Source organism: Toxotes jaculatrix, chromosome 7 (assembly GCF_017976425.1).
Source record: "Toxotes jaculatrix isolate fToxJac2 chromosome 7, fToxJac2.pri, whole genome shotgun sequence".
Classification (NCBI taxonomy): domain Eukaryota; kingdom Metazoa; phylum Chordata; class Actinopteri; family Toxotidae; genus Toxotes; species Toxotes jaculatrix.
In genome coordinates this window covers 2787428-2810491 of record NC_054400.1, presented here as the reverse complement: position 1 = coordinate 2810491, position 23064 = coordinate 2787428, and the positions used below count along the sequence as shown (strand labels likewise).

Sequence of the window (23064 nt, the reverse complement as noted above, 5' to 3'; positions counted from 1 at the left end):
GAAATAATGTGGCTGAATGTAGAAGAAGCGTGCTGTAAAGGAAGAGAGAGATCAGATTAATACAGTTCATGATAACTTGGCTAAAGACACACAGTAACCTGAACTTGGGACAGTATGTACTCCAACGCAGCACAAGCTGTAGACTGAGATGTGTCAGATCTGCCTATCTGAACAAACTGATAGCTGATTTTCAACACTGATCCCAGCGTGCTACTTTTTCCAGTTTGCTAGTTTGAGTTTTTAAACATTTAACGAAATATTGCAAACGTCTCCGCGCTAACCACAGATCTTTGCCAAGTAATGGCCAAGTAATGGGGAGTATTGAGCTAATATGAGACATGTGTTTAACCTTCCCTTTCCCATCCACAGGGCAGCCTTTGCCCTGACAAAGCCGCTCAAGATGAACATGGTGAAGAGGATCATGGGGCGGCCGAGGCAGGAGGAGTGCAGCCCCCAGGACAACGCGCTGGGCCTGATGCACCTGCGACGTCTGTTCTCCGAGCTGTGCCACCCTCCTCGCCACATGACCCAGAAGGAGCAGGAGGAGAAGCTCTACATGATGCTTCCTGTGTTTAACAGGGTAAGTCACACCAGGGGTGGAGGGAGGGTTGGAGGCGGTCCAGACGCAAGCAGATAAATGTTGACGGTCTCAATTACAGTTCTGCTTTTTACGAGAACAGATATGAATTCGTGTAACGGCTCTGGGTTGACAGCTTGTTGAAAAGCTTTCATTTTGGTTCTGTGATGTATGAAGCTGGCATTCAGACGTGGTGTTTCCTGGTGTAGTGTACGCAGTGCCTCTTCCATCATGGACTTTATAAACACTATGAATGAAATGTCATCTGGGATTCAGATCCTGTGGTTAACAGATGATCTCCATGCGCACCTGTTCTGTTTGAACAGCCTGCAGCTAAATCTGATGGAAATAAGCTGGTCGGGTATGTTGATGTTCAGCTAAATAGAGCCTTGGGTCACGTGAATTGAATCTTGAGCTCCTTGGTGTCACGCAGGCGTACTGGGATCAGCCTGGTCCCAAAGCACAGACTTTCCAAAAGTGTCTGACAAAGTGAATAGTGTCTAATGCACACCTGGTAGACAGGTGCGTAGGAGAATGAAGTCATGCAAAGGCAGTGAACTCCCACGCACTGTCAACACTAAGTTTAATTGAAAAGCAACAACATCTCGATACTTGAGCTCCTTCAAAAAAGATCTGAAATCATATATATACCTGAGACAGTAGTCTTCATCGTCAGTAATAAACTTAAATGAGCAACATCCTGGCAGTTGTACGATCCTGTGACCCCACTGACCACCTGTGAACCTAACGCAGTTGTAGTCTAGCTGCAAATACAGATGATAGATCAGATCTGAACACCAGAAAAATCTGAAGGACGGAATGCAAAATAATGTAAATCCTCACTTTTGAGAAGTGAATTAAAAAATTTGTTGCCATTTTTGTTTTATTACCAATTCATTGTGTCAGTGATTTATCGAAATTGTTGTTAATTAGGTTTATGTTGATCGACTAATTCCAGCTCTAATGACTGAATGTCAGAAACATGTATATGGCACAGCTGACAGCCTATTGACTAACCAAGCATAAAGTGTATAAACAAAGGGGCGTAGTTTATGAAATGCATCGATGCAGACAGGCTGAATGAGAAGTCACTCAAGGGAGCTTTAAAGGGGAATAGCCATAGATTTATGTGAAATGTCTGTGTTTGTGTGTGTTTATTCGACAAAGCAGAGACTGCAGGGATCAGTAGAATGATTTTTATATTTATGGCCTTTCTTTCTGTGGCGCCCACAGAGCAGTATGCCTCTTTGTTTTTGCAGGCATTCTGCAGGCAGCCCTGTCGAGTGTTCTTGTCAGACTGGAGTGCCTTACCGAGGGTCTCTTGACTTGTCAGCTAATTAGCCAGCGCTGGCTGTGATTCACTCACTGGTGGCATAATTCATGTCAGAATTCAGAAGTGGAGCATTCCCCGTGCAGCGGGACGCCGGGGCTCCAGGCCTACTTTCATGTCAGATTTGCCGGATAAATAAGTACACGATGAGCCATTGTTGAATGAAGTGTGGTTTATCATTAACCTGCTCTCCCGAAGGCCCAGGCTGCAGTGTGCGCTGTGGCTGTGAAATTAGAACATGCCAGGAAAAACCCAAAGATGTTAGGCCGCATACCTGTACCTGGATTCCTACTTGTCCCGGCTTGATGTGTTTACAGCTGTACCTGTGAGGAACAGCAGGCTTTTATAGCGAGTAATGACCGATTTATTGTGTGTTCTTTTCTTTAAAGACATAATAAACATAATAAACATGTCTCATGTTCACTCATTATAAAGGCATTAATGTTTCTTCTTTTTATTTCAGTGTGACACAATCATGATTTATATCTGTGGATTTTTCCCGGCCTATCATCTCTGTTTGTCCTGATTAAACGACAGCTGATCTGTTTGCCTTAGGTCTTTGGGAATGCTCCACCCAGCAGCATGACGGAGAAGTTCTCCGACCTGCTGCAGTTCACCACCCAGGTCTCACGACTGATGGTGACCGAGATCAGGCGAAGGGCCTCTAATAAATCAACAGGTAAGCTTACGATGGTAAACATGTAATAGGAAGTACTTGTAAACATCAGTTCTCATACCTTTGGCATCGTTGTGGTTATTACCCAATACCGGTTTTTCTTTTATCACAGAGCTGATCTACTTGTTCCCAGCTCTGCAGGTGTTTGTTGTCGCTTTGGCAATTCTGCAAAATTACAACCAATATATCCCGTAAGGAAAACACCCCAAATATTTGCTATGTGATGCTGTGATTCATCATATGTATGTATAAAGAAAGGAAGGGGAATTCTTTCATGCGTCAGGAACAGCGTCTGTCTTGTCCTACAGATGTACAAAATGTACAGTTTTCCATTTAAAATCAGCTGTTAACTGTTTCCCAGTCAGTAGATTTTTTTGTAGAAAGGACCAGTGCAGTGTGTCTTTAATCTGACGTGAGGGTTTGCCTTCACTACAGGTGAGCCAGCGGCATCTCCTCATAGGTTTGACAGTAGTGGCAGCTTTGACTGTGGCTTCCCCACAGGAAAGACGTTAAGCAGACTGACAGACTTTCACACACAAACACACACACACACACACATGCACAGTTAGTAAGTCTCCAGCTCTCTCGTCTCTTATTTCTCTTTATCACCTCTCTCCATCTCTCTCTCTCGTCTCTGTCTGACCATGTGATGTGTTGTTTTCGAGCAGAGAACAGCTCTGATTTTGCAACAGCGCAGTCTAAACACGCGCTGCTCCAGCTGGTCGCCATGCCTCTGTACGTTGAGTCAGTGGTTGACTCAGGCTTGCAGTACACCGTCATCATCAAAACAACTGATTGTGATTTTCTCTGAACAGCCAGCTACTGGACTGGGGGCTCGTGTGCAGGTTTTTCAGAAAATATTTTCAAAAGCACGTTTAGTTCTACATCTAAAGCCGACAGAGTGTGTGTAATACAGTGCAATACTACAGTGCAAAGTATGCATTGAATAGCATGTGCATTGTATTATGAATTTTATGCTCGTGCGAGTCTGAACCTGTCAGCGATGATGATGAAATCTCAGTTTACTACTTATCAAAGTGAGAACTACTGAATGTGTGTTATAAGGCGGGAGTGATGTGGGACATGTGGGACTTTGTACGTGTTGCCCATTTTTACTACATACAATGTCTTGGGTCCTCTTCCTCCTTCACTAATCGCAGTATAAAGCAGGAGAACCAACCTTTCTCACGGGACATTGTTCCAGGAACCCATCTGCCTGCCACAGCGAGCCGTCACTTTCCATCCAGTGAACTGGATGTTTGTGTGTGTGTGTGTGTTTCTCCAGAGGCAGCCAGTCGAGCCATAGTCCAGTTCCTGGAGGTGAACCAGAGTGAGGAGGCGAGTCGCGGCTGGATGCTTCTGACCACGATCAACCTGTTGGCCTCCTCCGGACAGGTTGGTAGAATAATGATATGTTCATTTGCATCACCGTGTTCTTTTTTTGCGTGTCAGTACTTTACTCTGAGATTGTTTTTGTGTTTGCTGTCCCATGTTCCTTCGTATGTGTGAGTGTATGAGGTATAGAGATAATTTTGGGGGAATAAACTCTCATTCTGTGTCTCTTTGACCTGTTTGCATCTCCCCTCTTTGATCTCCCTGCAGAAAACAGGATCATCCTCTGTAGGAACTGAGAAACAGGCTCTTGAGTACAATGAAAAATCCCCACCTGACCCATCTGAGCTCATTCTCCCCGAACACAGTCACTTGTTAAACCTGCTTTACTGTACTGAATGAAGGAACTGATGCTGAGCCCAGTGTTTCTGCTTTCATTATTCTTCTGACATGAATGGCATTATCGCCATCTTTTCAAACTTGCATTCAATGAGATCAAGTCAACAATTGGATTTGTGTCTGAATCTTAACATGGCAGCGTCTTGCCCTCCTGGTTTAAAGGTTAGACACTAAGCTCGTGTTCTCCTCTCTGCCTGTGCTCTCGAACTGTGGCCAGCAGACATCTTTTGAACTTCTCGGCCCGCATTCCTCCAGAGGTCTTGAGGGGAGCATCGCTGTCAGCTGGCTGGCTGGCGGGCTGCTTTTCCTGGTCTGCTGCACATCAGAAATTTGCCTTTGTTGTTGCAGAGTCAAACGCTTCCTCTCTCCTTCTGCGGACATGTATTAAAACCTTCCACGCACAGCCGTGCTTCATATAGATTTACTTCACCTCTAAGCAAATGTGTGGAAAAATAAATTGGGAAGCTTGAGAGAAAATGGAGATACAGTACAGTTTCTGTTTATACCAGTTTGTTCCAGCTGCGTTATGTTCAAGACAGTGTTCTCTATAGAGAAGTTGAAGGATAAATGCCTCAAAGGGAGGTGGGGGGGGGGGGGGGGGGGGCTCTTCTTACTGTGTACACATCGTTTTAAAAATACACCCACTCAGGTTTGTACACACGCAAACGGCAAGCATCTTCTCTATGCTGTAAAGGAACTGAACCCGAAATTTGTTTTTCAAGTCGGCTTTTTGCTTAAATTTACACTTTTCTGAAGTGGCCTCCCTGGTGCTCACAGCCGATACCAGGCACTGTGGGATCTAAGCCACTGACATGTCACTGAAATCACGTTTCTTTTCTGTTAGAGACCGGTTCAGCTTTATAATCCTGTCAGTCCTGTAAATTTGATTTGGTTGGAGAATCATGTTCATTTTAAGTGAAGCCAGATTGTATTTTATGGTCAAAGAGAAGCCAGATTCTTATATTTTATATCCATAAGCTAAAAGTTTCCTTAGATTCATAACTTTCGGACTCCACTAACAAATCCACTCATCAAATGAGAACCCAGCTAACAGCAACGGGTTCTTAACGAATCTGGGTATTTTCCCCGACCGGAAACCGGATGGAACCAGGTGTCGGAACCCAACCTGCATATTCCGTCGTCTAGTCTTGGCATTGAAAGGTCTTTTCAACAGCTCTGCTGAAGCTTCTGAATGTGCTCAGTGCTTTTCTTTAAGGAACCAGGAGGGTAGTTGTAAAATGAGGAACCCTTCACAAGTTTCACTGCAAGAATGAACAACTTCACCGCTTTTATTTCCACGACTTTCAGACATTCCGCTCATTAAAATAAAATAAAATAAAAACAAAACTAATTACAGCTATTAATTTTCAGAGCTCAGTACATGAGCGTTTCCACTGGCGACGCTCAGGTGTTAATCACTCTTTTGTGCCACATATTCTGCTGCTGCCTTTTATCGCAGACGATATAAAAAAGAAAATAAGGAACCTTCCTTTCTTCCGTTCTCATCTGTGTCCACTACGTTTTCTGCCAACCTGCTCTTATGTCAATGTGATCGCCAGGCAACAGTTTCATTACACTGCTGCGTGACTGTTTGATGTTCGTACACACAAACTGACAAGAAAAAGAATTACCCACCACTGAACAGGGTGGCTCAGGTCCTGTTCGTGTGTGTGTGTGTTTGAGAGGGAGTGACTGGGTTTAATGGATTTGTATTCCTTTCCTCTCGTGTCTCAGGCGGCAAAACAAAGGACTCTCCTGGCAGCTGGCCTCCCATAAACCTGACGTCACCTCCCTCCCTTTAATGCTCTTCTTCTGTCTCTCTTTCTCTCTCGCCTCCCGCTCTTCCTCCCTCAGAGGATAAAACAGCAATATTTTTGTTTGTGGCTCTGTCTCTACCTCCACGCTGCCTTTTTGTTTTTTTAGGATGTCCTTCACGCTCTGCATTCCCAGTGCACTTATCTCTGTCTGTCTTTGACACACACACACACACACACACACACACACATCCAATAAAATGTCTTTGCCTTACTGGTTTTCTCCCTGATTGACTGTTAGCAGTAACCTTGACCTTAAAGCTGCGGCGTGGCCAATATGTCCGTCACAGCCTGTAAACACACACAACACACACATCACCTCACAGGCTTGTTGTACCACATGTGCTGGTCCAGTTTCCCATTACACTGACTCACTATCAACTATAGACTCCTCTGCCGACTTCCATTGTCAATGTCTCGCTCCCTTTTTCTCTCCCTCCCCCACTTCTTCTCTCCATCGATCAGCTGAGGGACCGAATTTGAGTTTCTGTGTGTGTGTGTGTGTGTGTGTGTGTGTGTGTGTGTGTGTGTGTGTGTGTGTGTGCGTGTGTGTGTGTGCGCGCTGTGCTATTTTACTCATCCATGGCAGTGTCATCTCAACCAGCCACAGTGTGTAAGTGAAAGGAGGAGTGAGGTAATTTGTCAGTGTGAGCTTTCTTGGTGTGTGTGTGTGTGTGTGTGTGTGTGTGTTTGTAGGAGGCAGCATTTGATTATCTGAATCATTCGCCTCAGTGAGCACAGACCCCATCTCTTTCTCCAGCCCTTTCTCATGCGACCGTGACATACACACGCACACTCACACGCACACACATATATAGCATAATTGTGGGAAACATAAAGCTCTCACAGTTCTTCTTGGCCTTTTTAAATCCTCACAGAAACACAACCATGAATCATAACTCGACAGCAGAAATACCCATTTACCAAAGTAACACATAAATAAAAGTTCACGCAAATAGAACTCTTCATCTTTATCTGTGCAGCAGAAATCAGCTGAGCTCCTGTTCTTTGCTTTACACGGATACAGCTGCACATAAAGATGGGCTGTTGTCATGTGTCTGTTTACTGATTGCATTCAGCAGGTGGTTTAAAAATTCTGACTCTGAAGTTTTTTTTTTTTATTTTCTTCTGGACTAAAATGAATTTCTCATTTTATAATTCACACTCGGTTTTCTTCTCCTCCTCACCAGAAAACCGTGGATTGCATGACGACCATGTCTGTACCCTCCACACTGGTCAAATGTCTCTACCTGTTCTTTGACCTACCCCACATGGCTGAAGCCCCGGTGGGGCCCACCCCGCAGCCGCCACCGCCACCGCCCCCACCCACGCAGGAGAAGACCCCAGGCCAGGGCCACACCCAGCCAGAGCTGCCCCTGGCCGATCGTAGGGCGCTGCTCCAGAAAGTCTTTGTCCAGGTAAAAACACAAGTCAGCTGGTTACTGTGGAACACAAGTTTTTTATCTGGTTTCTACTTCTGCCTCATGCCACAAATATAAATTTAATTCATTTTTAGAGCTCTCACTACTTAAGGATATAAAATAAAGAAATAAATTACCTGATTCTACATTTTTTGTGATGTACAAATCCGTATTTCTGAGAAAAAGCTAATCTCAAACTCTCAAACTTAAGTCTTGTAAAGCATGTGTGCAGACTCAGTACTCTGCATCAGCACATTATAAGATGTTATACTGATTTAGTTTGATACTTTAAATCCATGTGGGCGCTGGTATAAACTGTTATCATGATGGGAAATTCAGCCTGATATGTGTTACTTCATTTATTCTGCCGTGACGACCGTAGTCCCTGAATCTTGCATTTGTTTTCTGATGCCTGGAGTCAGTTTTTCCGGTCCTTTCCACTCTTTCAGATCCTGGTGAAGCTCTGCACCTTTGTGTCTCCAGCGGAGGAGCTGGCCCAAAAGGACGACCTCCAGCTGCTGTTCAGTGCCATCACCTCCTGGTGTCCCCCACATAACCTGCCCTGGAGGAGGAGCGCCGGGGAGGTGCTCACCACCATCTCCCGACACGGCCTCAGCGTCAATGTGGTCAAATACATACATGGTAAATACACATGTAAAGTATGTGTTGGTTTATTAGTTATTCACACACGGTACCAACATGCATCCTGGATGGTGCAGTTGTGGTTGCAGAGGCATACATTGTGTGTATGTAGTTATCAGCCCACCCAAGATGCACTGTAGATACAAACCACATGTCTGACATGTATTTGGCCACATGAAAAAATGAGCCCATATGTTTGAGGAAATAAACAGAGTTAGAAAGATGCAGTGGTTTTCGGAACGTTTACTTCAGTCACACGTGGACCATTCTGTTTGCACTTGGTTTAAAGGATTCGTAAAGATCCATAAAGATGAGATTTCAGTTTGAATTTAAATTCTTCCTCAGCCTGATGTTAGCGGGGGATGGGTGGGTGGGGGTGGGGGTGGGGGGGGGGGGCTTTCCATAGTAAGTGGGCATGAAAGGAAAAGGCCCTGCAGACTTCTTTTGAACTCTGGGGACAGAAAGGAACCCTGTATTCTGAGCGTGAAGAGCACTGGATGCTAAATGTGCTGCTCAGTGTGTTGTGAGACCTGTGCAGTGATTTACAGTACTTACTCATTTCCTTTCTGTAAAACCATGATGATTGTGAAGCTGGAGAAAATATGCTTAGTGAGGTTTTCAGATGATAACATAAAACTGCCGGCTTTCATCATACAGTTTAGTTTATTATTGAACAAGTTCCTTTAAACTTATTTCTGTTCATTCAGTCTCATTCATTCACCAAATTCCTCACAAATTCTCCTCTTCCTCCTCTTTCTTTACCTCCCGCCAACCCGTCCGTCCACAGAGAAGGAATGCCTGGCCACGTGTGTCCAGAACATGCAGCAGTCTGATGATCTCTCCCCACTGGAGATTGTTGAGATGTTCGCCGGCCTCTCCTGCTTTCTCAAAGACTCCAGCGACGTGTCACAGACCCTGCTGGATGATTTCCGAATGTGCCAGGGTTACGCCTTCCTCTGCGACCTCATGCTCAGGTACACCTAAGGCCTTCATTCCTACAGCTCACATGCTATGTTCCCTGCATTGAGTAAATTAGCCTTAGTAAGTACATTGATACAAGCTTCGTTCTCTGTATCCAGGCTGGAACAGGCCAAGGAGGACGAATCGAAAGACGCACTGAAGGACCTGGTCAACCTGGTCACCTGTCTGACCACATACGGGGTGACAGAGCTGAAACCTGCCGGCCTGACAACCGGAGCGCCCTTCCTGCTGCCTGGCTTTGTTCTCCCTCAGCCTTCTGGGAAAGGTGTGTTAGTGGTGTTAATGGTAGCAACTGAATTTGGTTTTCTTTACAGCGAACATCGCAGCCTCACAGGGATCCTGATATTTGTTTCAAAACGGACATAAATAGTCTTTCTGATCACATGAACAACATCAGCAATATCTGAAGTGTTAAGACTCAAAGTATTGTGAGTCAGTTTAACACATCGTGAGTCTTTTTTTGAAAATATCAAAATTATAGAATATAGCTGGCCGTATCCTTTAATGGTAAATTCTGTCTGTTGATATTGTTTGACGTGAGGAGACAGAGCTTTTAGCTTTTCTTGTAACATTTAACGGATGCGAAACACCAGACTCATTGGACACAGACAGAAAAAATCGCTCTGCTAAAATGATCCTCCGCCGAAGGAATCGAAGACACGCGGCTGGTAAATGTTAAGGGAATTAAGATGTTCTCTCCCTCCCCTGTCCAGGATGTAACCCAGTGATTTCTGATCGCAGGCCCGCTTCTTAAATCTGTACACTGCCTCCAACTCAGTTTTCCCAAAGCCCCGAAACAAGAGAGGAATTACTTGTGAAAAAGTCTTCGTGTATACCCCTGCTGCCGTATCGGCCCATCAGATCTTAATCCCTGAAATGACTTTGATGCTTGGCTGATCCCAGTAAGCTTAACCTGGTGACAGACACCATGGCGACTGCGCCGCCTGTCACACTGCTGGAGATGAATGCCCAAAGCCTCCTGCATACAAATGGGCTCTTTGGAGTCCAGAGATGCTTCAGGGGTTTAGAGAATTGTCTTGGACTGCACGTTTGCTCCTACTGAACCTCCACCCCTCAAATGCTGCCCTCTTAAATACTCACACAAGTACACGCATTTAACTCAGCGCGCTTCTTTCTTATTAATTTACATACTAATTTATTTTAACCCCAAATCATTTGAAAATATTATGTTTTTCTCCACTAATTTTTTATGGACTGATCCGGTTTCATTGTTGCTTTGCTTGTGTTCACAAATTAGATTTTAGGTAGGTTTTAGGAAAGGACACACGATGAAGTGTGTGTGTGTGTGTGTGTGTGTGTGTGTGTGTGTGTGTGTGTGTGTGTGTGTGTGTCACAGATTTTAAGACATGTAGTAGCTGTACCATGTTTATAACTTGACTTGTCACCTCCACCGCTGCAGACTTCAGAAAACACTGTTTCCTTCTTCCTGTGGACAGCAGTCTCACACCAGTGCAAATGCAAAAATCGTCATCTTTCTAACCTCATACACGCTGTCACTAATACAGTCGAGCTCTGCTGCTTGTTTGACCACACGCACACACACGCACGCACGCATGCACGCACGCACGCACACACATTTAATGACAGCTCCAGCTGTGCGCAAAGTCATTACCAGAAGCCATCATGGTGCGAGGGTCCGCTTACACGGCTAAGTAGCCCGCCACATTCACTTAACAGCAGTGTGTGTTTTGGTGTGTGTGATGACACATTTCACTGTCACTTATCTTGTGTGTGTTCCTACGCGTGTGTGAGTCGTAGTGAGCCCAAAATGGAGGAGAGGTGATGTGTCGAGTGTAGTTCAGGGAAAACATCATCTTGCCATCCGAAGTTAACAACAGGTGATGTTTAAGGAACAGACCATTACTGCAAATGAAACCAGTTTTGTGGACTGTGATGTGTTAAAATCAGTTTAGACTAACAGATCTCAGGATAAGGTAAAAAACTGAAGCTGCCTTGTGTGATGTGAATGAAATTTAAATGCCATGCAGGTTAAATGCCATAACTAGGTTTTGGGTTTCGTTCCTGGACCACACACTGAAAAGTTCTCCTCCATGCCAGCAGTGGTTTTGCATGAGATCAGTTTCTCTCTTCCTGCAGTTGCTGCTCTTTAGGCTTTGCGCACCCTCGAGACATTTTAGTTTCATCTTATGTAAAATCAGAAGTGGTTTCAGATATCTGCTTTCACTTAAGAGAGGTTTCAGCTGTTTCTGTATTGATGAATTTAGGCCAGAAGAGTCAAATGTAGGTCTGTGTCACCAGCCTCCACTCTCTGAGTGTTTTCTAACTTTCTGTGTCTTCATACTTTTTCTGTGTCCACAGTCTTTTGGGCCCTGTCCAAACTGTCATCCGTGTCACCTCTTTTCTTTCAGGACACACAGTGCGTAATATCCAGGCCTTTGCGGTACTCCAGAACGCCTTCCTGCGGGCCAAAACAAGCCGTCTGGCCTGTATGCTGCTGGACGCCATTGGAAACATCTACGCAGCAGAGCCGGCCAACTACTTCATCCTGGAGTCGCAGCACACCCTGTCGCAGTTTGCAGAGCGCGTGGCCAAGCTCCCAGAGGCCCAGGCCAAGTACTTTGAGCTGCTGGAGTTTGTCGTCTTCAGCCTCAACTACGTGCCGTGCAAGGAGCTGTTCAGTGTCAGCATGCTGCTCAAGTCGAGCACGTCGCACGCCTGCAGCATCACCGCCGTCCGGACTCTGCTGAAGCTGGCCAAGCACGACCCGGTGTTCAGCGACGTGCTGCGGGAGGTCGGCCTGCTGGAGGTGCTGGTCAACCTGCTGCACAAGTACGCTGCCTTGCTCAAAGACCCGGCCACACAGCACCAACCACACAATAATGACCAAGGTGAGGAGCTTCTTTGATGTGTAACTGCCTCAAAGTAAAGTATGCCACATTCAGATTTTTCAGCACATCCCCTTTACTGCCTCATTAGTGTGATACACTTACCGTGTTGCCTTTAATGTCATCATGATGCCGTCTCATGCTAACCTCTCCTCTCTCTCTCTCTCTCACTCTCTCTCTCTCTCTCTCTCTCTCTCTCTCTCTCTCTCTCTCCCCCCTTTGTTCCCCTTCCATCTGTAGCTGACTGCAAAAACAACACAGTGGCTGAGGAGCAGAAGCAGTTGGCCTGGCTGGTGATGGAGACACTGACTGTGCTCCTGCAGGGCTCCAATACCACCAACACTAATGCAGGTAAACACACACACACACACACACATGCACATAATGCCATACACAGGATTGGTGGTGAAAAAGGTCTTAAAATGTTTTTTAAATCCCGACAGAGGATCTGTTTTTTTAATTGTGAACACAGTGATAACACTAATTATAGATTAATTTCGGGTGAGGAGACACAACAGGACTCAATGTCCCTTAATAATTAACTTTCAGGTACCCTTTCTTATCATATAGCTGTGCTTATAATGTAAGAACTCTCGACTCATTAAATAGTGAGAACAAGAAAAAAGCTTTAAAGGACCTCACTTTAAAGGATGTGAGTACAAAGCATTTAAACTGAGCACATGCTCGTATGATGTCTGTTGAAAAGCCACATTGCAGCTGCAGGTGACGTTGTGCTGTGCAGGATGTTGAGCAGGATCAGGATCAGTGAAGGACACACATTACCAGCTCCTGATGACACACAAACTGAACTTTTAGGCTTTAATTTTTTGCGTCAAGTCCAACCTTGAACACTGATGACTCAAATGTATAAAATCACACCCCCCCAAAAAAAAGACCAAATGCCCGTGTGTGTGTGTCTGCATGTGTCCACTTTACTGGAAACCACTGATTCTCCATCATCATCTGTCGCCTGCTGCTTCTTGACCTCTGACCTCTCTGTTGAGGTGGAGAGGAAAGCGAATTTTCCTCCAGGGATCAATAAAGTGTCTTATTACATTTCCTTAGACCTTCCTGCCCACATCATCTCACCCAGTCCCACTCTCTGTGTGTGTGAGTGTGTGTGTGATGTGTGTGTGTTTGTGAGTCTCAGTCAGCTGTAGAAATGTGATGAGTCACAGAGATAACCAGCAGGCTGCACACTGACAGCTCAGAGCTCTCTTCGACCTTGACGATGACTGGTCCCTTTCGTCAGAAAAGCACACTGATGTGTGTGTGTGGTATTCGTAGCACTCCACTCTGACACGCTGATTACATTTACATTTTACACCGCCGGCTCTCTGCTGCCAGTCTTATCTAGAGAGACTTGAAATGAGTGACAGAGTGGAGAGAAATTCAACGCGTCACCAAAATTACAAGAATGCAGTTACAAATGTCCAGGGTCAGACGGACGGAGACCCATCAGTGAGACGATCACATTTTTATGCTTCAGCTTCCTCAGATAAGCTTTAACAAATATCACCAGCATTACAACAAACCCGTATATATACATTTGAATTTTTGGAATAGCTTTTAATCGTAACATTTTCCGATTCCCTGATTACATTAATATTATAATAATTATTTGATTCATCCACAATGAAATTAAAGGTTAGTTTCAGGCCAAGCTGTGAGAAGGGGATGAGGCACAGGATTGATGGATTTAGTGTGCTTAGCAGTGTTGCGGAGAAACTAAGAGTGTTGGGAGCTTAATGAATGAATGTACCAATCAGCATTAGTGCATCGAATTCCTCAAAAGGCATTCTGACACATTACTGGGCAGCGCTTTCTTTTTTTTTTTTTTTTGGTAGCAGTTTATTCATTATAACCAGAAGTGGTGTCTTTGTGTTCAGTCAAAAAGTTAAAGATGTGCGAAGACAAAATGTCTGCTTCCTCCTTTCTCTCTCCCTCTTCCTCCTTGCCTTTCCAGCCCTTTTCAGGGAGTTCGGTGGCGCTCGTTGCGTTCACAACATCGTGAAGTACCGTCAGTGTCGGGATCACGCCCTGCTCATCATCCAGCAGCTCGTGCTGTCGCCCAGCGGCGACGACGACATGGGAACGCTGCTGGGCCTCATGCACTCTGCACCGCCCAGCGAACTGCAGCTAAAGACAGACATACTGAGGGTAACAACACACACACACAGACACACAGTGTCTCTTTGTTACACTTAAAAATTGTTATTTCTACGTTTTCTGTTCATTTTCTTTATCTCAGTAAGTGATTGTGTTTTTTACTTTTCTGAATGTGTTCCAGTGTTGGAATTGTCGGCTGCTGCACGTTTGACAGCCACCATTTTCTCCCTGTCACTTTATCTTAACAATAAGCGTAGCCATACATACTGCTGAGTCACCAATTTGATCAATGTGATGCTTTTCTTTTGTTTGTACAAAATAACCTTGGCAGATGTAGTTAAGTGTAGCTTGGCAAGAGGATGTCGGCAGCAGCACTCGAGATTAAGACAGTCTGTTATTTTAAAATCGATATGCATTTGAAGCGCTGCATACAGTAATTGCTTCAGACCAGGGGCACTGAGCGTTAGGTGCACATAAAGGCATATACGCACACATTCACACACGCACAGGATGGGAGGATAGCGGCTCATTTTCTGAAATATAATTGCGTTTTGGAATTGCCCTCGTTCAGACGAGGTGATTCTCACGCCTTCTGAAGGCTTCGGCTGGATTAACCCGTCAGCGCTTTGCTCCTATTTCACTAATCAGGGATTTTAATTATCACTCTAAAAAAAAAAAAAGAAAAAAAAACCTTAAGACTTGTATCAAATCCAGTTTTAGAGTAAAATAATTTTGCTCTGACTCTTCATCGGGGTTTATGCACCACTGACAGTAACACAGTGTAGACACACAAATAGATCTTAAAATTAAGCTGATTAGCCTCGTGAAAGTGTTCATTTAACCCTGTAATCTGTCAGGAGGGAACAGACTGACCCTGATATGTTGCATCTAATCCTCAAGGCCTCCACAAGTTAACATCTCATACCTAAATTTTACCAGCACATAGTTATAGCCGGGTGGTAATTTCATCTTGGAGGAACAGGAAGAGGATGTGTTTGACATCCTGTGATTGGTTAAAAAAAACAAAAACGCAGTGTTTTGACTGGCAGTATTTTAATACAGAAGGAAGCAGCTGCTTTACAGACATTACTTCAGCTGAAGCTTCCACAATTTCAGTGTTTTGAGCTTTAAAAACAAAAACCTGGTAACCTGGTAAAAAATTCCATATACCTGAAAAATCATCACAGTGTTGTAAAAATCCTGCAGTGTCATACAGGATTTCTGCTCACTGACTGGTTAGTCACTGACAAATTTATTCAGTCTCACAGTTTATATCATCTTAATTAGTCTGCCCTATTTAATGGATCCTTTACTGTACTTAAAGCATCTTAAATTGACATCTCAATGTGTGAGTTTGTGCAAATGATAAAAAAGTGGTGTGTTGCCATGGAGTTTGCGTGGGTTTTGTTATTTATCTATTTATTTATTTATTTTTTATATCCATCTCTGAGTTTCTGAGATTTTGTTGCCGCTGCACTCGAGTCAAGGTCAGGGACGTTTTATTTGATGCTGTTTCTTTGAAAAACTCAACAGTAACTCCGTTCCTACTTTTAACTAAAGAAAGAGACGTGATGAAAACTGTTTACATGTTGTTGATGTGGATTATTTAGAAAAACAGAGGCGCTGTTTCTGCAAAGAACGTCTGGTTTTTAGGGTTTTCTTCAGCAAATCCAGTCTCTGCCTTCACTGGAGTGTCACACTATGTAGAGAGCAGCCATTTCATTACCTTGATACATGAAACCGAATCTATTTTTGTGCTTTTAATTTGTGGGATATGCACAATTAATGATGCACTCCGTGTCTCATTAGCATTGGAGCTGTGCTGCGTTGTTTTTTTTGGACTGTTTCAGTGTTTTTGTTATATTCTTCGGTGAAGCACTGATCATGTACCACTTGTGTTGTCCGGAAACACAAGTAGCATGTGTACATGTTCAGAAACAATAACTTGTCATACATTATATGTTTTGTCCAATAATTCCAACATTTATTTTGCATCAAAAAGGGAAGTTTGAAAGATATTCCCCCAGAAGCAGGATCGAAATAGCTAAAAATTAAAAGGTCCCCAGTGGCACTGAGCCCTGTTTTCACTCCGCTTCACCTGTTTCATTCAAAAGCTTCATCTGTTGCTGATCCCACATGTTTTTTTTTCCACTTTTAAGCTGCTAATTAAAAACTTGGCCTGTCGCACTCATTCTGTTCTCTCAGGCTGTTTTTAGGGTCCCCAAACTCAGATCTAGGTTACACTGTGATGTTTCAGTTTAGGTTACTTGTAAATGTGAACCACAAAACTTGGAAATGTGCAGGGCACAACAGGCAGTGCAGGGAGCCAAGGAAACCCTGAGGGGCTCATAAATATGTCTCACTGCGAAAGAAGAACGAGAGGAAGATGAGTTGATGAATGGAGACGTGACTGAATGAGGCGACATGAAAACTCGACACTGGAGAGTATAATTGACTAACAAAAAGTATGTGAAATAAAGTGAGTTAAAAATGATGCAGAGAAAGTGAAACAGGATGTGTGACAGAATAAATGATGCAACGGCCGGCGGGAAAGCAATAAAACATTATTAATTTCCTGTCACTAAATGTGTTTTCTTCGTAAACATTTTGTGAAATGAAGAATATTAACTGTAAAAACTTTTCTCTCCTCTCCTGTTCGTCAAGGCTTTGTTGGCAGTGCTGCGTGAGAGCCACCGCACTCGGACGGTGTTCCGCAAGGTGGGTGGCTTCGTCTACGTCACCTCTCTGCTGGTGGCCATGGAGCGCTCGCTGTGCCAGCCGCCACGACACGGCTGGGAGCGCGTCAACCAGAACCAGGTGTTTGAGCTCCTGCACACCGTCTTCTGCACGCTCACCGCCGCCATGCGCTACGAGCCTGCCAACTCGCACTTCTTCCGCACCGAGATCCAGTTTGAGAAGCTGGCTGATGCTGTGAGGTGAGGTCTGTTCGCACGGATCTGGTAATACCTGAGCTCTATACAAATCACAAGAGGAGCTCAAAGAACATCTGTGTTCTTAATCCTCTGCAAATCTGCCCTGTCTCGTGTGAATCGGCGCATTTTCTTCTCATATGGGTGGTTTGGCTTTTTCCTTCCTTTTCTGGATGGAGAAGTGAAGAGGCCGTGAATTATTAATGAAAACTTTGATAGGATTTCGGGTGCAGCTTCAGGTGAGACCAAGTTGACCAAGCCGTTAAGCACTGAGGCGGACTCGGTTCTTTTCTGTAACTGTTAAATAATTAAGAGAATTTACTTAAAGGTAGAGTGTTTTGTTTTGGTTTTTTTCTCCAACCAGGTTACACAAGTTATGTTTACATTAACCGTTTCTCACCAGAATGCGTCCTGTGGCTGAGCAAACACGTTGAATCTGGATCCATTTGTCTGTTTCCTTCCTCATAAAACATTTGCAGCGCCGATGTTTGGAAGCATTGTTAACATCCTTGTTTGTTCGCTTGTTAGCAGCCTTCTTATTGCCTTTGTTAGCACGTTGCCACATTTCTTGGTGTATTACCAACAACTGTTGATCATTGGAAAAGTGCAAAAAAAAAAGAAAAAGCATTGTAACTGTCTGTCGCATCACCCACGTGTGTGCACGAGACAAACAAAATGAGTTACAATCACAGAACTCCACAGGTTACCTTTGAAATTTTACTTACTTAAATTTTGCTTAATAAGTCTTTTGAGCTTTTCATCAGCAGATGGATGTTGTGTGGTTGTCCCAGGAAGGATAATGCATTGAGAACCTCTGAAGTGACTTCTGTGCTAGAACAGCATCAAAGTTCAAAGGAAGACAGAACGGAGGCAGTGTTTTTCTGTTCTCTCTGTCTGCAGTGTCATGTGATTTAATTGTCCTCTTGAAAACCACACTTTCTTGATGTTAAGTGTTCCGTCCGTTTCTCACCAGGCTGCTGGGATGTTTCTCAGACACTAAGAAGCTGGGCCCTACAGCCGTGTTCCCCTCAAACGCTCAGCCTTTCCAGAGGCTGCTGGAGGACGAGGCTGCCCCTGGAGGCTGCACCGGAGACAGCGTCTGTCCCACGCTCAAACACTGCAGCAAGCTCTTCATCTACCTGTACAAGATGGCCACCGACTCTTTTGACAGGTCAGTAGATCAGAGAAACCGGACATGTTGACTTTTTAAGTATCATATTTTATAATGACATTTAAGATGCATAACATACAAACTTCATATATAAACATATAAATTCAGCTCTACATATAAGTAACAGTCTACAGAAATGTGCTTTGGATTTGTGCGAGCTAAGAGTCGGTCGTGTGTTAGTAGTGTGTATACTTGAGGCTGGATGAAGCATAGTTGTCAACATACTGTCTACAAGTTATTCATTTACTGTTGGCAGTTAAATAAGTAAACAGTTTAGTGAGTGTTTGTCATTACTTAAAGAGTTACTGTGAGTCAGTGGGTTCTGAATGTAGAAGTCAGGGAGCCTTTAACAGATTGCAGCCACATGTTCATTGAGAATGTTTCTGCAGTATAATAGGAACCTCTGATTTTTTTTTTTTTTTTCTACGAACCTCTAACATGTTGGAGTGCTTCATAAAACCCTTAATTTATGTCTGTTCTTCTTGTGAGGGGCCGTCGTGTTCCTTCTGGCCTCCTTTGAATCTTTTTTTTAAAATTTAAGATTCAGTATTCAGTAACTTATTGAGCCCGAGGGGAATTATTGTTAGAACAACAACACTGCTGTACAAACACAAGCGTTTTCAACTGACCCAAAAAAAAACAGTTTCAACTTGAGCATAAATACTGAGGAAAGGGAGAGGAATGGTGCTGTCTGAAATCTGTGCTGTTTTCCAGATCTCAGGTGATCATGTAATCACAGTCGTGACTGAAGATTATATGTTAAAGTTAATTTGCTGCATCTTATATCAACGTCATGTTGAGATATGTTGAAAATTGTAGTAGTTAAAACAGATGTTGGTGAATGCAAGTGACTGAGCAGTTAAGTTTTTGTACGAGTGGGTTGAGGACAGTCAGGTCCCCGCTCAGTCGAGCTCTTCATCTGCGGCGCACGTGGCTGAAAACCTCGGCGGCTGAAAACTCACAGACATTTAATAAAGAAGTTCACTGTGGTTCGGATTCAGCTGCGCAACCCGGTCGGCACGATGCCAGAAAGTGTGAAATCAGTTTACAGGATACGTTTTCATAACTACTGTGACACCGTAGGAAACTGAAAGTGACTGAAAAAGAAATACACAATATTTTAGCCACTTCACGTGGGCTGGGATCGAGTTGAACTTGTGTTTAGGCTGTGTTGGTGCAGTTCAGGAACAGACTGCAGTGTAATCAATTACAGCCCTCTTCCTCCCCCTCTTCTCCGCCTGGAGGTCACAGTCAAAAGCAGTTTCTTTTTACAGAACACATACTCTGAAACTATGTAGACGTAACGCCTGCGACTCCTCGGTCGCTCCGGCGGCACTGTGCTCGCCTCGTGTGCGGCTCCAGCTGGCGTCATGCATGTGCTCCAGCTGTAGCTCTGATCCTGTTTCCTCTGTCAGCTTTCCACTAACAGCTTCTCTTCTTCTTTTCTCTTCCTCTTTTTTCTTCCTCTAACCTCTGGTGCTGTCTGGCTGTTCATCCTCGGCCTGGTCCATCTGCACGGCTGCATGTGTGGCGGCGTGTGCACATGGGTGTGTGTGTATACCTGTGCTTTTATGTGTGTGCTTGTTGATATGTATGTCCTCACACATCTGTTTCTTTGTTTTGTTCTCTGTGTGTTTGGGGTGTGTTTTTTCCCCTCTGTGTATGTGTGTGTCTGTGTGTGTGTGTCTGTGTGTGTGCTGCCATGCAGTCGTGCGGAGCAGGTGCCTCCCTGCCTGACTCATGAGACCTCGCTGCCCTCGCCGTGGGGCACGCCGGCACTCACCAGGAAGAGGTAGCTACAGCGCTCTGCCACTTTTGTCACCCTCATCCCTTCCTCTCCATTTCCCTCACTGTCAGCCAACACGCCCACTAGTGGCTAAATGATCACGAGCCCTTCTAACCGTCGCAGAAAGTTTTACAGATACAGAGATGAAAACTTGTTTATCAGCTTTAAATCAAGAGAGCACTTTGGCTAGAACCTGAAATGAAAAAATAAAATTCCTTGTGTCTTAATTCACATTAAATATGGGAATAATGGCTCCTCATCTTACACAGCAGAGAAACTCAGTCAAATCAAGTGAATTATATTTTTCTTGTTTCCATCGTAGTGGAGCCTCACTCTCGCCGTTTTATTTGGAACGCTTCTTTACGGCTACTTTCAGGCAGGAAAAAATAGATTCGGCCAAATTACTCTCAGTCCAAAGTAGGCGTTTTTCTTCTCATCACATTCCTCTGTGCTCTCCTGCTCCTCCCCCTCCTTTTCCCTTTTCTTCTTTTCTCTGAAGTGGCCCTGCACCTCCTGACCCCACTCTCTGCTACACTTTGGAATTTTATTTTACAGAAGGAGAAACAGTTGGACATTTGTAAATGTACTCCGCCTCAGTGAGATATAATAGCCGTCAAGGTGAAAGTGGGGGTGTCCTCTCGGTACTCTCCCTTTCTGTCTGTCTGGACCTGCTCCAGAGCTGCATATTCATGAGGTGGACTAATTTGACAACTAGAGATGATGAGGCCCTTGTACTTGTTTGTACACCACTCCATGAGCCCTTTGCTGTGGACTTCATTGCATTTTTTCCAGATGCTATCCCTTCATTTCCACCATCAGTTTCAACATCAGAAAACCTGTGATGGTAAAGTCATTTTATGTTGATTGTAAAACAGTTTTCTGCACTCAGAATTACTTCAGACATCATAATAAATGTGAGGAAAGTGAGCTGCTAATTGCTTAGGTTTTTCTCCGTTTGATTTAAATGGAAACGTCTCGTGCGATTGAATCTTTATCCAGATGATGCTCGGCAGCTCCAAAACATCTCGTGCGATGAGCTTTGCCTTGAAAAGATGGCGGCAGTTTGCAGTGTGCAAATTGCAGCAATCAGTGCTGTGATTATCATGTTGTGACAGTGACACAGTGAGAGCTTTTAAAACAAATATTTTTTTTAGTTTTAAAAAATAAACAACAGGCCTGTAAAGGTCTCCATCCACACTAAAACCTGAATAACAGGAAAACAACCACCATGACGGCTGGAATTTCCCTGCAGTACGTAGCCCAGTAACTTAACTGATGTAGTAACATAAGTAAACTTAGTAGATAATAATTTAGAAGTGTGATTATATTCTAAAAAAACCCCCAAACAAACAAACACTTAAAGTATCCGCCGGCTACTGTGAACATGAACAACCCAGTTAGTTTCCTGCACCGTGTCCAACCCTTCCAGCTCTCCATGCTGACTCCAGCCTTTTCCCGCTCGGCGTCTCTCCTGGGGGGGGGGGGATTTGCCACTCTGTAATTTGCATCGCAGCAACGCGCCTGTTTTGTCTAATTGCCCGACTGCAGGCCCCAGCAGATCTCCTGCTCTTTGCTGTTTGCACATGAGGAGGGCTCTGTGCTTTAAATCAAATGGCGGTTGACTGACACCTTGATCTCTGAAGTGTGAAGACCGCTGACTCACGTTAAAATAAAGTTGGAGTCAAAGAGTTGAATCCAGTTCTTACACTGATTCGATGAAGTAATTATTGCCATCCTCATTAGAAGAACGTTTCCACCAAGCTATGAGACAAATGTTTTCTACTGGGAGACACTGCGGCTGTAAATATGAATATTTAGCAGCCGCATCCCCTGCTTCTGTGAGCCACTTACATATTTTACAGTAGAGCAGGGTTTCCAATGATTGGTCACTCAAGTGTCACTGAGACTAAACAAACTTATGTCCAACAATCCAAGTTTCATGAGACGTGTCAGGTGTTAATATACCACCTTAGACTGAACTGGGATTATGATGATTTAACAGAGATTAGCAGGGTTTCCATAACAAAACAAAACACTCAACTGACAGATGACTGGACTAAACTAAGTTTGACTGCTTTCTCTCTCCCTGTGCTCCCAGACATGGTTACTATGGTACGTCAGGCCCTGCTACCCCAGTCAAAGCCCTCGCAGACCTGAAACTCCACCTGACAAACCCCTCCCACCCCGCTTCTTCCTCGTCCTCATCCGACATGGTGGTCATCCACCCAGGGGCTGTCCTGGCCATGCTGGACCTTCTGCCCTCTGTCTCCTCCGACGGCCAGCCAGAGGTGAGGAAACACAAGAAGGAAATGAGCTTCCTGTCAAAGTAGGAGACGGGGTTATGTGCGGGGACAGGAAAGTTCCTCTTTTGTCTGTTAGTCTCAGCGGTTTTTAAATGTCAGAGCCGACACAGGAGCGTTTTTGTGTTTGTAGCTAATAAAGCAAATCAAAGTACCTCGTCACATTGATTCAAAAGTCAATTTGATCACCCCCCCGTCTCCCTCCAGCATGCCCTCGACCTGCAGCTGGCAGTGGCCAACATCCTCCAGCTCCTGGTGAACAGTGAGAGGAACCAGCAGGTGTTGTGTGAAGCCTGCCTCCACCAGCGGCTGTTGCAGCGCTGCAGTCAGGCCCTGGGCGATGAAGACCACCCACTGCACCCGCCGCTGCAGAGGATGTTTGAGAGGCTGGCCTCGCAGGCCCTGCAGCCCATGGCACTCAGGTACTGGACCTGGATTATGGTATTTGATGATGCTGTATAAGGATACTACATCCAAAAACACCAATCAGGCAGATTCTTAGAATACAACAAGGAAAATCCTGGAAAAGCATCAAAATTTCCTGCTGCTTTGCTGATTGTTTTCATTAATTCATTCATGTTTTTAGCAAGTACCAGTGTTTCCAGTAACAATTTTTATTAGCTCTTTTCATAGGGACATTTGTGTTGTTCTGTACGTTGATAAAGAATTAAAGCAAAGTCATTAAATGGCTCTAAAATATAACAAAAACACAAATAGAAGAACAACAAA

At 44.3% G+C, this 23064-nt stretch overlaps 1 protein-coding gene across 3 annotated transcripts in view; it reads left to right on the top strand.

Moving 5' to 3' along the window:
* wdfy3 (WD repeat and FYVE domain containing 3) overlaps positions 1–23064 on the top strand; it is a 77925-nt gene that overhangs the window by 15828 nt on the left and 39033 nt on the right. For 2 of the 3 annotated variants that reach the window (XM_041041837.1, XM_041041836.1), the window contains exons 2-15: positions 370–580; positions 2463–2586; positions 3869–3978; positions 7319–7546; positions 7999–8191; positions 8979–9165; positions 9271–9437; positions 11563–12042; positions 12280–12390; positions 14006–14199; positions 16813–17084; positions 18052–18249; positions 22134–22323; positions 22543–22757. In XM_041041837.1, the coding sequence (XP_040897771.1) occupies positions 401–580; positions 2463–2586; positions 3869–3978; positions 7319–7546; positions 7999–8191; positions 8979–9165; positions 9271–9437; positions 11563–12042; positions 12280–12390; positions 14006–14199; positions 16813–17084; positions 18052–18249; positions 22134–22323; positions 22543–22757 (2849 nt within the window). In that variant the 5' untranslated portion in view covers positions 370–400. Of the gene's footprint in view, positions 1–369; positions 581–2462; positions 2587–3868; positions 3979–7318; positions 7547–7998; positions 8192–8978; positions 9166–9270; positions 9438–11562; positions 12043–12279; positions 12391–14005; positions 14200–16812; positions 17085–18051; positions 18250–22133; positions 22324–22542; positions 22758–23064 lie in introns of those variants that run through there. The other variant, XM_041041838.1, reaches the window with a different exon arrangement.